The sequence below is a fragment of the Eurosta solidaginis genome, chromosome 3 (assembly GCF_040869045.1).
Source record: "Eurosta solidaginis isolate ZX-2024a chromosome 3, ASM4086904v1, whole genome shotgun sequence".
Lineage (NCBI taxonomy): Eukaryota > Metazoa > Arthropoda > Insecta > Diptera > Tephritidae > Eurosta > Eurosta solidaginis.
This window is the reverse complement of record NC_090321.1, coordinates 201,222,193-201,238,861: the sequence shown is the minus strand read 5'-3', so window position 1 is coordinate 201,238,861 and position 16,669 is coordinate 201,222,193. Positions and strand designations below refer to the sequence as shown.

General features: G+C 38.1%; 1 protein-coding gene across 2 annotated transcripts in view; it reads right to left on the bottom strand.

The window, feature by feature from the left end:
• Positions 1–5,754: 5,754 nt before the first annotated feature.
• Positions 5,755–16,669, bottom strand: part of ADD1 (ADD domain-containing protein 1) — a 36,520-nt gene continuing 25,605 nt past the window's right edge. Inside the window, exons 5-6 of one of the 2 annotated variants that reach the window (XM_067774689.1) lie at positions 13,350–13,745; positions 11,549–13,284 (exon numbers count right to left, since the gene is read on the bottom strand). In XM_067774689.1, coding sequence (XP_067630790.1) covers positions 13,130–13,284; positions 13,350–13,745 — 551 coding nt within the window. In that variant the 3' untranslated portion in view covers positions 11,549–13,129. Of the gene's footprint in view, positions 10,850–11,548; positions 13,285–13,349; positions 13,746–16,669 lie in introns of those variants that run through there. The other variant, XM_067774688.1, reaches the window with a different exon arrangement.

Sequence of the window (16,669 nt, the reverse complement as noted above, 5' to 3'; positions counted from 1 at the left end):
TATAGCTTCTCCAGCCCAATTGTCAACCACACCTACCCATGGCGAATCCTGTTTCTTTACCAGCCGAGGCTCTGGCGACCCCAAGCTCCTCATGGATCTAGAATGTGGGTGGGCGGGATGGCTAAGAAGGTTTCATTTGGTCATACTGAATCGTTCCCGAGATGGTAGGACTAGCGCCTTAATTGTGCTTGTTATGAGGTTATTCAGAAAGCCAGGAAGGGCAGTTTCATTAAGCCAGCCGGAGGTTTGTATGTTATCTGCAATGTAAAGGGCATGCAGTGCAGATCTCCTAGTTCAAGAACCAAATATTCCCGGGCTTCCCGCAGCATTATGTGGATAATACAATCTACCCGAGGTGATTTGTAGGATGAAAAGCTATTTATAGCCCCAAGCACGTCCAGGGTCTGAACTAGAAGTTTACGCCCATCAGTTTCTCGGCGCGGCGGCACTATTATATGCCGGTGGCGTGGCCGGTGTGACGGCGCGCTGTCGTACGCCGACGTTCTTACTTTAAAAAGATTGATTTTTCTATTTAAAAAATAATAATATTTAGAAAAGGGTTTGTTTGTATGTATTTAAGGAAATGAACGTTTTGGCCATTCCGGAAAGATCACGGGTTTTTGCCTCAAAATCTCGCGGATCGTTCAAAAAGTTTCAGGAGTAGCTCCTTGCGGAGGGACTGTCCTTCGTTCACTTACTCCAGGGACGTTTCGAACTTAATCCCGGTCTAAGGGGCTGGCACTGCTGCGTCTGCCGAAAAAAGTTTAAGTACTTGAAATGGTCCCACTTTTGTCTGTATGTCTCTCTTCAGAAACCTGGGCATCCCAACAGCCATCTGATTGATGAGGCTACACCTCCCAGGTGCTTCATCATCTTCGTAAGCATTATGAGGAAATACGGCACCTGAGAACACAGCCGTATGAAGCAAAGAAGCACAGGCAGGTTCTAAGTGATAACCACAAACAGACGTCTGACCTCTATGTCGGGAATTGCCGGCGAATCCAGTTCTTAAAGAAAAATTCCCAGAACTCGCAGAAGAGAAACGCACTCTTCCTAGGAAAACACGCGTCACTCTAGCTCAACTTCGATCTGGTTAAACTCTTACCTATCCAGAATCACCCTACATACAAAATGTTTTGTTGTTGTTGTCACTATCACTATGGTCCACCCCTGTTAAAACTGCATGTTTCCTTGGACTCCCGTTAGAGGACATTGATGTCAATTTGTGATCGGTCGCACCTTGTTGGATGGGGCGAAGCACTGCTACAACAACAACCACTCCTCCTGGTCCTCGCACCACATGCCAGCACAGAAACTATAGGACTGCGACTTCGAACTCATACTGTTTGCGGGGGATGTGGCACCCAGGATAATCGGGCGCGGTGCACGCAAATAAAAAGAAATAGAAACAAGAATTAGTAACTAGTAACAATCATATATATTATTTCAAATTGCTGTTTTTTTATGGTCGGGTCCCTTTTTCGCTCTTATTTGTATTCCAAATCTATAAAGTTTTGGTTGTAAAGATGGAGATTCGGGCTATTAGCGAGCTTTGTGCAATTTTGGGCGTTGTGCTTTTGTTTAGCTATATTTTATTAAAATAATTTGCTAAAAATAAACGATTGTGAGCACACAAAGAAATCTATTTGTACTATGGCACATGGTTGGTGTCGAAATTCTGTATGTACAAAATTCTAAAAACAAAATTCTGCTTTCTAAAATTCTGCTTTCAAAATTCTGTATTACAAAATTCTGTATTAAAATATAATGTTAACAATGTTAAAGAGGTCATGTAATTATTTTGAAAAAGTGCGCCATGCACAGTAATTCTGCGTAGAACACCTTTCGCTTATAAAAAATAACCCTGGGCTATGCCATGCCAAGTCCGGGTGTGTGGTATAACCGTGGCTACCGCCACGGTGATGTCCTTCTGCGTAGTATACCCTTCTGCGTAGGCGGCCTTCGGCCGCACTTTAAAAAAATAACCCTTACCCGATCCAACACCGGCTACGCCATTCCATGATTCCGGAATTTTGACTTCCAGAATTAAACATGCAGAATTTTGAAAAAGCAGAATTTTAAAAAGCAGAATTTAAAAAAAAACAAGCAGAATTTTTTTGCAATTTACAGAATTTTGTCACCCAGACTTTTGTAATACAGAATAATGACACGCTCCCCTATGGCAATATTGTGAATATTTGCACTGCATTACCGGCAGTTGCTATCATACGCTAGATGGCAGCGCAAGTGTAAGTTTTAATTGATTGATAGAACAGCTGATTTCTGTTGATATTTGATAAGAGACTTTTATATTGGTTGCGCAAGATGCGCACAGGTCCTGCTCGTGTTTATTGAAAGATATAAACACTAATAATAATTGCTGTGTGGGATAGGAATTAATTATTGCAAATACAATCGGCAAGTTAATTTAAGATAATCACAAATTGTGAAATTAATTACACTGTAAATGAGAAAATATGTGTGGTAGGATAATCCACCTGGGGATAGCTGCTGGCTCGTGAACGTTGCAAAAAAGAAGAGTGTCGTCAATAAAAATCCGCGGCACCTGCCGATAGCCCACTTTCATCGAGTTTTTCCCCTTCGAAGTTAGTGCTCGGTAGGTGTTGGCCCTTACCGGTATATAATTTTAAATCCCAAAGTTCTTTTACAAGAGCTATTGTTAAAGTTTTTAGTCAAAATTCAACAATATTATCTCTGTATTAAAGGAAACATTGCTTTCTATTTTTTGGTCCATTTATATAAAGGTAGTCCTTAAAATTTTTTTATCATCCTTTTATTTTAAACTTTTTAGTACTGCCTACAAATTAGTAATTTAAGTAATTCCTAAGTGAAAATTCTTATCTTTATGTATTTGTTCAAAATAGCTAAATCTGCAAATACAAGACACAAACCCTTCTGGTTATATGTATATGACCATTATATCCAGCAGATGTCACCGTAATTCTCTTGGCTGTGGTGCATCACCCAGCGACATCTGTTGGATATAAGGGCTTAACCAGAAGGGGTTGTGTCTTGTATTGCTATGGTTAGTTTCACAGCTTTCAGCTATTAAATATACACATTTAAAAATCGTGAACTGAGGTAAATGCTTGGGTTGCTATAGCATTTTTGCTATTCATAGCGACGTATTTCGTGCGATATCTATTTGGAATGGATCCACTATCAAATCTTATTTGCAACTAATAAAAAGTCATATCGCAATTTAAAATTTCTTTTTATGACTTTACTTTTTTTATTTGTCCATATCTTATACGGCACTGTACTGTTTCATATTCGTGAGAGCAATATTACAACTTGTTGAAATGCTTTTTGGATTTAAAATTTTTTTATATTTCATATATTTGAATAATAGTAGAGCACTGGGCTCATAGCCCAGACGAACAGCGTTCGAATCATGCTGAAGCCAGATGTCAAATTTAACTTTTTTTTAAAGAATACCGAATTTGTCAATAGTTAATTGATTTCTTACGTATACTTTGTTTGAATACCAGTTCAATACTGATTCATCATTCGGGATTAACAATTTTTGTTTAATGTAGTATCAATAGTTGTATGTGATCGAGCCATAGATTTCCCTCCGTGTGGTGAAAGTTACGAACGCCTGAAAGGACTTGGGCCAAGAGAATTCCACCTTGTTTGTCAGCTACTTAATTTGCACAACTGAAAATCGTGGTGAAATTCGCATACGCCTGAAAGTCTTAAAGAATCGTGGTGAAAGTCGCGTACGCCTAAAAGTATGCAAGGAAGTGCATTGAGTTGGGCTTTCAACGAGGTGGAATTATACAACGCCTGCAACACTCAGGTGGCTAGCCATCGAGGTATGGCCTAATATTCTAAATAGTTCGACTCGTGCGTTACGTAGATCAAACTTTTGTATCAAACATTGCACTGTCACCGAGTTTTAAACTATATTTCAGGTTTCAAGTCTCTAGACATCCAGGAAGTTAGTTAAAAATCGATTGCAAGATTCCTAATTTAAAACTAGTTTTCTCAATATCTCGATCCATGCGCCACCTAGCGGATGTTTTTGATTAAATATTGCATTGTCATCGGATTCTGACTTAGTGCCCAAGTTTCATGTCTCGAAATTACTCGAAAATCGATCGCAAGATTCCCCCCGTTTTTAAAGGATTTGCAGTTATCTTGACTAGCGCGCCACCTAGCGGAACTTTGTTTTCTATAAGTTGTATTGTCACCAGGCCTCTAACAAAGTGCCAAGTTTCAAGTCCCTAGGTAACCGGGAAGTTAGTTAAAATGGATTGAAAGATTCCCAAATTAAAATTTTTTTTCTTACTATCTCGGTCCGCGTGCCACCTAGCGAATATTTTGTGATCAAATGTTGCATTGTCACTAGGTTCTGACCCACGGGCCAAGTTTGAAGTCTCCAGCTCAGCGGCAAGTTACTCAAAAATCTAACCGGTTTTCGGGAATTTGTAGTTATCTCAATTAGCACGCCACCTAGCGGAACTTTGTTTTCTATAAATTGTATTGTCGCCGGGTCTCGAACTATGTGCTAAGTTACAAGTCTCTAGGTAACCGGGAAGTTAGTTAAAAATGGATTGAAAGATTCCCAAATTAAAATTAATGTTCCTAATATCACGATCCATGCGCCACCTAGCGGAATTTTTTTGATAAAATATTGCATTTTCACCGGGTTCTGACTTGCTGCTCGAGGATCATATCTCCAGCTCACCGGGAAGTTGTTCAAAAATCGATGGCAAGATTCCCCTCGTTTTTCAAGAATTTGTAGTTATCTCACTTAGCGCGCCACCTAGCGGAATTTTGTTTTCTATAAATTGTATTGTCACCGGGTCTGGGACTATGTGCTAAGTTACAAGTCTCTAGGTAACCGGGAAGTTAGTTAAAAATGGATTGAAAGATTCCTTAATTAAAATAAATTTTCCTAATATCTCGATCCATGCGCCACCTAGCGGAACGTTTTTGATAAAATATTGCATTGTCACCGTGTTCTGACTTACGGCTCAAGTTTCATAACTCCAGCTCACCGGGAAGTTACTCAAAAATCGATTGCAAGATTCCCCTCGTTTTTCAAGGATTTGTAGTTATCTCACTTAGTGCGCCACCTAGCGCAATTTTGTTTTCTGTAAATTGTATTGTCACCAAGCCCCGAATTGTGTGCCAAGTTTCAAGTATCTAGGTCACCGGGAACTTAGTTAAAAATGGATTCAAAGATTCCCAAATCAAAACTAACTTTCTTAATATCTCGATCCATGCGCCACCAAGCAAAATTTGTTTGATCAAATATTGCATTGTCACCGGATTCTGACTCACGGCCCAGTTTCAAGTCTCTAGCTCACCGGGAAGTTACTTAAAAATCGATCGCAAGATTCCCTGCATTTTTTCAGGATTTTCGTTTATCTCGATTCGTCTGCCACCTGGCGGCATTTTGTTTTCCACGAATTGTAGTGCCATAGACTCGCAAACTATGTGCTAAGTTTCAAGTCTATGGATCACCGAGAAGTTAGTTAAAAGTCGATCGCAAAATTTCCATTTTAAAATCAATTTTCTGTATATCCGTGCGCCACCTAGCGGATTTTTTTCACTTGCAGTGTAATGTCCCCCAGATCTGGAACTATGTTCTAAGTATCAAGTGTGTAGCTCAACGGGAAGTTACCGAAAAAGACTTCCGTGGGTCAAAAATTCGTATGGAAATGAGGGGACAAACATGAGAGGTACTTAATATAGAGGTAGTAAAAAAAATACACTTTTTGCTGTAATTATTATTTATTTTATTGAAGAATTTTTATGTTTTTGATTTCATTCAGGAAATACTATGCTATTAATTAAAAAATTTTAATTGAAATTATATGTTAAATAATAATGCAATTTTTTAACAATAATTATATTGTGGTTGAATTGGAAATAACTTGCAAAAGCAAGCTGCCCACCTAATAATTGCACTCAACTACGCTTATACGAAATGTGGCTTTAAATCGATACGAAAACTTATTTGGTTGAATTCGGGTTGTTGTTATTCTCTACTGTATATGTTATGTTACAATATGATGCCATGACAGCTCAACACCAAACATTTGCAGAATGAAAAGCAACAGATTCGAAACAAAAATCATCAATTTATATATGTTTTAAGAAGCAATACAAAGGCCTGAAGATGCACACTTTGAATTTTAAATGCCACCTTATTTACAATTGCATAGGGTTTTTCGCAATCTCAAACACTCAATTCAATGCATATAAAAACGTACATTCGTAGACATGTATGCGGAATCGAAAACTTGATGTGACCAAATAATTATTTTATAATATGACATACATAAATGAATAATCATTAATAGTAGGGCTGTGAACTGCATCCGGATTTTTCAACTATCCGGATAAACCGGATATTCGAATAACCGGATAGCTAAGCAAAAAAACGGCTATCCGGATTCATAAATGGGAAATCCGGATATCCGCTGTTCGGCTAACCGGATACGTAAACGGAAAATCTGGATATCGGTATGTCCGGATACTGGAATATAAAAGTTGAATATCTGCATATCAGAATTGAACGAAGTAAACATCGAAAAATTATTCACAAAATATGTTTGTAGATTACACGGTTCAACTATATGGTTGGACAATCTGTGCAATAACAAAATATGTCTGTTCAAATTTTCAAAATCTGTATATTGGTGTTAGTGCGAATGGTATGGATTGGAAACATAAAACTTAGCAGATTTTGTATGTGTAAGAAAATGTTGCCAATGTGTTGGTTTCATTTTGAGTTTGCCATCTCCTTTTGACGATCCCATCGGCTATGCAATGAAATAAATAAAAACAGCTGATGAGATGAGCCAACCATATAATTGAACCATGATAGATTATTAAATTAACGTCAAAAATTAAAAAGCTACAATTTTACAAACAAGTGAAAATAAGAACAGTGCCATTTGTTTATATTGTGAAAAAACGCTGTTAATTGATTTAAATGCCCCACGAATTTATTGTTATTAATGTTAAATAAACATATATGGTACATCAATTTGTTGCTTTCACTGGATATCCAAAAATACGGTTACTAACCGGATCTTCATAAATCCGGATAGCTTCCCAAACGAATATTAACCGGATATCCATGCCGTCCGGATTTTATCCGTGTCAACGGATATCCGTATGGATATCCGGATATTCGAGTATGCGGATAGTCCCAGCCCTAATTAATAGAATTCAGTACCTTAATTGAAGAAATGAGAATAAATGAGGCAAATAAAACAAACTTCATTTTAGTCACACGCTGATGATTGAAATATTTTCAAAACCGCTGACTAGAAAATCGTCCTCCCTCGCTTTCCAGTTTAATCCGTTCATCTTAGCAAATAGTTGAAAAAAAATGCTTCGACCTAATCCAAAACAAATCTTTATTGCTGAAATTTGGTACTGACGTAATTTGTTTTTCTGGTAAGTGAAGTGGTGCGCGTGCGTGAATGAGGACAAAACGAAGTACCTGCTGTCATCGAGCAAAGAGTCAGCGCATATGCGCTTGGCAACCACGCTACTGTTGGCAGCCATAATTTCGAAATAGTAAAAGACTTCGTTTATCTGGAAACCAGCATCAACACTAGCAACATCAGCTCTGAAATACAGCGAAGAATAAATCTTGCCAATAAATGCTACTTTGGACTAGGTAGGCAATTGAAAAGTAAAGTCCTCTCTCGGCAAGCGAAAATCATACTCTACATGTCACTTATCGTACCCGTCCTGCTATATGGGGCAGAAGCATGGGCCATGACAACAGCAGATGAAGCGGCTCTGGGAGTGTTCGAGAGAAAAGTTCTTCGAAGGATTTACGGACCTCTACGCGTTGGCGATGGCAAGTACCGAAAAAGATTTAATGATGAGCTGTACGAGCTATACGAAGACATCAACATAAACAAGCGAATTAAAACACAGCGGCTGCGCTGGCTAGGCCATGTTATGCGAATGAAAGATGATGATCCGGCCAAGAAAGTGTTTCTATCGGAACCCGGCTTTGGGAGCAGAGGTAGAGGGCGGCCCCCACTCCGTTGGAAGGACCAGGTGGAAAACATTTTAAACTCCCTTGGTGTGACTAATTGGCGCCGGTTGGCAGAGAGGAGCGACTGGCTCGCCTTGTTGGACGGCCATAACCGTTTAGACGGTTAAGCGCCAATTAAGTAAATAAAGTGAGCTAATTAAGTAAGTAAGTGAGAAGAGGTGCGCGACCTATTCAAACAAAAATTACTTAATGCATGATTTTAAGTCGATTCTGGCCTAAAATATAGCAACTTTATTTTCGGACATAGGATGTATGACCGACGTACAAAAATGTTATTAATGGTGCGATAATAAAACGCCCTAGGGCGTTTCAGTTATCATTGTTAGCAAATGTACGTCAACAAGTAGCTCTCTGCGATGGATCACACACTTCGGGATATATATAAATGCCTGTTAATCTCACTTAGGGAATGATAGCTTTAAGATGAGTAAAATTTAGCATTTGCTAAGATCAGACGATTTTAATATGACACCCGAGGCCGTCAGTTTGTACACACCATAATTAAAAAAAAAAAAAAAACTATTATATAACATACATAAAAGCTACGTGCTTATAATAGATACATACAATACAAAATTCAGCAAAAAATATGCTTGGCAAAAGTTTTCATATTGATTATAACGCAAAGCGGTTAACTAAGGTGGTATGTATGTATTTATATATTTACGTGGTATATGCATATATGCGCAAACGTATATATTCTAAACCTTAATATTTTTTTTTAAGTTAATCGTATGCATTCAATGTACATACATTCATACAAGCTAATCCATATATTTCTATGTATATAGATACGAAATATTACAAATATTGAATACCTATATATGTAAGTAAAAATTAGCTGGCTGTGAAACTGCAATTTTGCAAAATCATCAATTTAACTTTGCTCCGCTCAAGGCGCCGTTGCAGCGCTTGCGCTTTCTATTAAATCATTTACTAGTTCAGTTATAAGCTCAGGCGCTTCTGCTTCAGACGTTGTTGTTGTACTAGTAATAGTAGTTGTGGCAGTAGCCGTGGTTGTGTCTTGCGTTTCTGCCATTTCTGTGTCTTGTGACGCAGCGCTTTCATTTTGCGTGATTTGTATTTCAACCGCGTCTATTGTTTTGGCATCTGACGCTCCATTATCTGCCGCCGTTTCTTCCGGCACTTTACTCAAAAGTTTTTCAATTTCCTTTTCAACATCAATTTCCGGTTCATTCAATTCCGCAGCAGGAGTTGGCTGTTCAGCAGCAGCTACCACGCTGGTACTATATTTATTTTCTCCAATATTGGACACTGCAGGCAATTCAGTTTTTGTTTTATCCTCAGCAAATGCTGCAGCATCATCTTTCTTTTCAATGTTTGCTATGTTGTCTTCTTTCTCTTTAGTAGCAAATGCTTTCTCTACGTTATCACAACCGGTTTGAGGCCTTACTTTTATGGGGGATTCTATAGAATCTGATATATCTGTTTCCTCGATCATAATTGGCTCGATCGTATCATCGGCAGGTATGTCGGCACTGCTGTCACCATTTGCTTTGTTATCGTTAGTTGATAATGTTAGCGTCGTCGTTGTTGTTGTTGTAGGCGTTACTAAAGCTGCCACTTTTATTGCTTGCTCTTTCTTCTCCATTTCTGCTTTCTTCTCACTAGCTTTTACGCTCTCAATTACACGTTTTGCACATTCGCTTACTGTTTCGAATTTTTCTTTATTAGCAGGCTTTTCGCTGGCGGCGCTTACCTTATCAACATTATCGGCGTCTACAGACTCGGCATCGATTACCACTTTGAGTGGTTCCTTTTCATTGCTAGTACTACCACCTTCAACTTCTATAATTAAGGATTTGCTTTTGTTGCCACTATTAACATCTTCATCATCGTCATCATCATCATCACCACCCATGACAATCGTATATTGTTTGCTATTATTATCCGCTTCAGATTTTTCTGTTGACGCTGACTTCTGATCTTCCTTGCCATCGTCAGCAGAACTCTCTAACTCTACAGTTAATATCTCTACTTCACCCGAATCATTTTGCTTCTTATTCTCTTCTGTAACTTCCTCTTGGTTGTTCGGTTTTTCTTTTGCATCTTCTGCATTCTCCATTTCCATTTTTTCATCAGTTTCCTTGTTTGCTGCTTCTCTATCAGTCTTTGTTAAACTTTCGTGCTTCTCCAACATATCCTTGGCAAAGGGAAATTCTTCTTCAGCCTTTTTCAACGAAATTGCGCATTTCATTTTTAACTTTTGATCATTGCGTTTCATTTCTTCTAAACGTTCACGTTCGAGCATTTCTTTTTGCTTAAGCAATGTCGGATTTGGTTTGTTTGTCGTTTTCTTACGTGGTTGTTTGGGTTTTTGTTGTGAATCGCTGCCGCCATCTGCCTGATCTGAATCGACTTCTAATAGACTAACAAGAAAAGTTCGCGCTGCTGTCATCATATCCACTTCCTCCATTTTATCGGCTGGTTTATTTACCGTTATGCCTCTGGTGTTGGCAAATGAAGTTAGATTTGATAAACCTGGCATAGTGGAAATGGCTGCTGCACTTGCTGTTGTGCTATTGGGTAACATAAGTAGTTCATTTCCATATGGGCTTTGGTTAATGTTGCCTTCAGTTAAGTTTTGTCGTAACAATGAGGCTGCATTAGTTGTTGCATTGTTGTTGGGGACCGTTGTTGGCTTTTTGGGTGTTACTTGTTTGTTGGTGGTTGTCCCGTCTTCTTCATTGTCCGAGTCGAGTGTTATGGTATCAGTTTGGGGTTCAACAATCTCTATTTCGTTGTCCTCGTCGTCACTTGCTTGTTTATCTGTTGAAAATAAAAAGTAAATATTTGTTTTTGTTAGTGGCGCAGTAATTTCGAGTATTCAAGAAAAAGTTTTGGCATCATGTGCAAATCCAGCGACGTTAGACTCACAAAGTTGCTTATATCTCTATCGTGAGACGACTTAAGGCTCACGATGGGCATATTAACTGGACACGACCTTCTGGCTTCACATGCGTATAAGTTGGGCTGGACAAGCGCAATTCACAGCATACGCTACCCAATTGTCAACCTCCCTACGCGACGGGAGTCTTGTTTCAAATATGAATGTATGTTGTTGTTGTCTTATTAACGACAAAGACACTCCCCGAAGGTTTTGGGGAGTTTTGTCTATGTTGATGGCCTTCTAGGCCATCGCGCCGCCCCCCACCCCTAGGTTCCATGAGGAACATTGCGTCGCCAGAGCCTCGTCAGCTAAATGTGTGTATGATACATTCATATTTGTAACAGGATTCCCCTCGCGTAGGTGAGTATCTCCAAACGACAACTTAAGCATTTCTATTACGTTTATAGAAAAAAAAGATTACGTTAAATGCTTTATTCACATATTTTTATACGAGAACTGCTTTGTCGATCGATTATGAGAATAGCAAAATTTTCCTAATCCGATTCCTATTTCCCGGGTAACACCGTTCATGACTCTTGCAGTAAAAAGACCTACATAATTTTCAAATACCAAAAAGGTTACATTCTAAAATCAAGAAATTTATTGCGTATAAATTATTTTCTACAAGTCAATAGCTCATAATTATATATATATATATAGATGATGATAATACATATGCATGTTTTATAGAAACATAATAGTAAACACATAGTTGATTACAAATTTTGATAAAGACATAACTTTTTCGTTGAATTTCTTCATATAAGCTTACGAGTATAGTATTTTAGAAAAGTTTTGAAGCCCTTCAAAGCTTTAATTTATTTCCTACGCGTTTCAGTACTATTCAGGGAGTTCATTACATTTTATAAGTAATTTGCGAAATACGGTAGACTTCTTGAAGAAAGAACGAATGGTTGCGAAGAAACGCCAAGGAGAAAAAGGTAAACTTTGTTTTTTGCCTATAATTGTAAGCTTAAAGCTCCTCAAAAACACTAGATATATTTGCCCAACAAAATTCAATTATAAGCTTACGAGATTTACTTGGCTTATGAACTTAACAAGATATTTCTTAGTTTCAACCAGACCTGTTAAATTTGAATTAGCATTTGTAATCAATTAATTAGATGCCTCTTTTAATGGCCAATGATTATTTCAATTGTTTTCCGAAAAGAGCAATTACTAATAGATTACCATTACAAAAAATTTTGATTACTTTTGAATATTTTTGATTTTTTTCAATAATCGTAAAAAATCATGTTTTTTTTGATTATTTTTTAATCAATTGAAAAGTAATCATTAAAAATAGAAAGTAATGGCAAGTAATCATTACATGGCGTTTAAAGAAAATAATCAATGGAACGGCTAATCATTACCATTAGTAATCATTATTTAAGAGGTCTGGTTTCAACATTGTAGTAATATCTAATAATAAACAAATAAAGAAATGCAAAGCGCAATAACCACCGAAGAGATTTAGGCAGCGCTTCTCCTCCAATTTTTGTTGTGCTTTTAGTTTCTTCTAAAATGTTGATGTTGCTTTGCCCGGGGGGTGAACACAGAAATCTTCGCCGTGGCAGGCGGAGCACGCAATGCAAATAAAATAAATACAATTTTATCGTTTTATTTAACTTTCAATATGTATAGGTGGTAGCGTGCTCCGACTACTACACCGAGGGTACTGGCTTCAACCCCCGGGCAACAAAAATTTAGAAAAAAAGTTTTACCAATCGGGGTCGCCATTTGACAAGCACTCCAAGTGTATTTCTGCCATTAAAAGCTTGAAAACTTATCTGGCGTAATATATGTGAGTCGCGTCCCACCAATTTGTAGGAAAAGTTAAAAAGGAGTACGGCGCAAATTGGAAGAGAAGCTCGTTCTAAAATCACTTCGGAGGTTATCGCGCCTTAAATTTATTTACTTTATTTTGAAAATACATAATTATGAAAACTTTAAGCTTAACCAAATTTGGCACCGTCAAAGCATTTTTAGACAGCCTGCCAGTTTCTAGCATAACGATATAGCTTTTGTTAAAAAAGTGCAGCTCAATTAGCGAAATGCGCATGGCAACATTTAATGCCAGCACTATCATTACATGAATTGTTAATTTATTTATTCCTTAAAAATTGATCTTATAAAAAAAATTAAAGAGATGTATTCACTTATTTATTATGAAGAAAAAACATTTCATCTAATGGTAAATTTCGACAATATTTCGGTAATGGTTCATCCTTCGGCAATGTACGACGCTCTCGACAGTAACGTTGATGACTGAACATAGCCAACTGCCAACGCATTTTAATAGTTTCGGCACCACCTAAAAAATAATAAAAATTAATTCACTATTTTTTTTTTGTTTTTGGAACCTAACAAACAGCTTACGCTTGTAATCTTTCAGCTCACTGGCGATGTCTTGCCAAATATTTTCACGTAATATTGTATCATAATAGTCGATATTTGATTTATCCCATAGCATTGGATAACGTTGTATAGAACGCACTAATTGCACCATAAACTTTTTATCGTCTGGTTCATCCTGCAAACGTTTTTCACTCTCAGGAAAATCTTTTGTTAAATCAATATCAATATTATTCAAATCTTCTTTACGTAATTCTTCTTCAAGTATCTTATAGAGAAAATAAAGTTTTGCCAAATATTTTGAATATTTTACTTCCATATTGGCGCGCTTTGTTTCGTCTTTGATAGTTTTTAACCGAAAAGATTTATACATTTCATATAAATTCGTCCAACGATCAATTATGTCCTCACAAGTCATGTCTGAAAAACAAAACAAAAAATTGAAAAATAGATTATTATGTCTACTAGCCAGATAAGGCAACATTGTCTGCGGTTTTGTTTGGAGTCATATTTTTTTTTAAATAGGATAAAAGACCTAGAATCTCCAACTCAGCTAAATTACATCGAAAATGCGGATGGGCACTGGACGGACTCTAGCGTTGAAACCATAAACTTGCTTATGGATACACACTTCCCAGCAAGCGCGGGCGTGTCTTCAAATATTGACAGCGGAGGGTCACCTAATGATTAGCTAATAAGCGAAATCACAGATGATAAAAGCATAGATTGGGCTTTACGGATCTTTAAGCCCTATAAATCGCCGGGGCCGGATGGAATTATTCCGGCTCAGCTACAGTATACTGCCGAACTTAAAAGGCCCTGAATAAAAGGGATGTGTATGTGATTTCGCAATCTCAACATGCCTATACTAAGGACAGGTCAACTGACACGGCCTTGCACTGACTGGTATCCGTTATCGAAAGGTCACTAGACCTCAAGGAATATACATTGGTGGCATTTCTAGACATAGCGGGTGCCTTCAAGAACGTTCTCCCGGAGGCCATCATATAACCGCACTGCGTTACCCGCCTTTACGCAACAAAACATACCCCTGCGTGCAAGTGGCATCGCCGTCAGCTGTTGCTGAACAGCAATGCCAATTGCACTCAGCAGTGGCAATGGCATTCAGAGAGATGGAAAAATGGCAACGCAGCGTGGGTACATATTTTTAGAGTTGATATAGAACCGGTAAATGACAGGCACGAAAATTAAAGTGAAAAAAATAAGTGACTAGAGAAATTAAATTAAAGTTAAAACTAGAAACTAAGAAGAAACTAAAACGTGTAAAGAACCAAGTTGTAAATAAAAACAATTAAATTTAAAACATTAAAATAAACATTTATTTAAAAAAGGAAACTCAAAAGGAAGTAAGTGTGCACATAGCGGCGTGTGTGTGTGTGCAGAACATTTTTGGTGTCTAAGATGGACACCTTTCAATCACCTCGGCGCTGATCGATCTGGGGGTCGACGCGTGCCTGATGGAGTTTATATACAATCTGCTTACGTGTAGGCAAATTGAAACTCAGCTAGGTGGATGCGTGATCCGCAGACCGGTCGGCAGAGACACTCCGCAGGGAAGCGTTCTCTCTCCGCTACTTTGGGTGGTTACCGTCAACCAACTACTACGCCTCATGTAATCAGAAGGTCCCCAAGTGATCGCGTATGCAGATGACATCTGCATCACCATGCGGGGGAAATTTCCGCGAACTCTTTGCAACCTAATGGAAGGGGCACTATTCAAAATTTCGCACTGGGCCACAGCCACAGGTTTGGATAAAAACGCCCGGATAAAACCGAGCTTGTCCTCTTCACGAGGAGGTAAAAAGTACCAAATCTATCACCATCAAGAATTGGGGGTACGTTTTTAGCGTTTAGCGATCAAGTATTTGGGAGTAATTCTGGATAGTAAGCTATTATGGAGTGACCATATAGTGGAGCGACCCAAGAAGGCAGCAGCAGCGCTGTTCACCTGCAAGACGGCAAATGGCGCCTCCTGGGGATTCTCCCCTAAGGTGGCCTACTGGATTTACACAGCCATTGTGCGCCCGATTCTTCTTTAGAGTGCCTTGGTCAGGTGGCCTGCACTAGCCAAAAGTGCCTATCTTAAAATGCTTCAAAAGGAGTTCGGAGCTCTGCATTACCGGAGCTCTCAGCTCCACTCCGTCTGAAGCACTCAACACAATGCTATACCTTCCACCTCTTGATCTAGAAAAAACCGATCATCGCTGCTCTACGCATAAGGGAAACAGGTCTCTGGTGAAATAGATCTAGTGGACACGCAACAATCCTGGGCACGAACGCCCCGGTCACAATACTGGTGCGCACTGACTAGACTACTGCACGTCAAAGAACGTCTTTAAAAACTATAGTATATATGGGGTATTCCATCCCATTTCGACCAATTTTGAACCCGACCCCTTTAGAATTGGCTGAAAGTTTTTCTTCTTTTTCTAGCTTACGAAAGACGTTTTTCAGAATTTTTTCAAATTTTTTCATCCAACTCAAAAAAAGTTATGAATTTAAAAAAAAACACCGTTTTTGTTTTCAAAATGCTATAACTTTTTCAAAAATTAACCGTTTGGGATCTCTTTTTAGTGAAATTTGTTTTTAAATGTACTTTTCGGAAAAAATACAAAAAAAACTAAAAAAAATTTTTTTTGTAATTTTTCAGTTTTTCGAGATTTTTCGAATTTCGCCATTTTTTTTTTTCTCATAAAAAACTTCAATCAATTCTGCAATCATCCCCACTAATCCCGGAGTGGGCCGATTTTTTTTTTTTATTGAATTGAAAAAAAAAAACTAAACATTTTTTTGTATTTTTTTGTAAGAAAAACTTTCAGCCAATTCTAAAGGGGTCGGGTTCAAAATTGGTCGAAATGGGATGGAATACCCCATATATACTATAGTTTTTAACGAAGACGGTCTTTGGCGTGCAGTAGTGAGTGCGCACCAGTATTGGGACCGGGGCGTTCGTGCCCAGGATTGTTGCGTGTCCACTAGATCTATTTCACCAGAGACCTATTTCCCTTATGCGTAGAGCGGCGATGACCGCTTTTTTCTAGGTCAAGAGGTGGAAAGTATAGCATTATGTTGAGTGCTTCAGACGGAGTGGAGCTGAGAGATCCGGTAATGCAGAGCTCCGAACTCCTTTTGAAGCATTTTAAGATAGGCACTTTTAGCTATGTTTTGAAAAAGTTATAGCATTTTGAAAAAAACACCCGTTTCCAACTCAAAATAAGTTATGAATTTAAAAAAAAAAACCGTGTTTTTTTTCAAAATGCTATAACTTTTTCAAAAATTGACCGTTTGGGATCTTTTTTTTTTTATTTGTTTTTAAATGTACG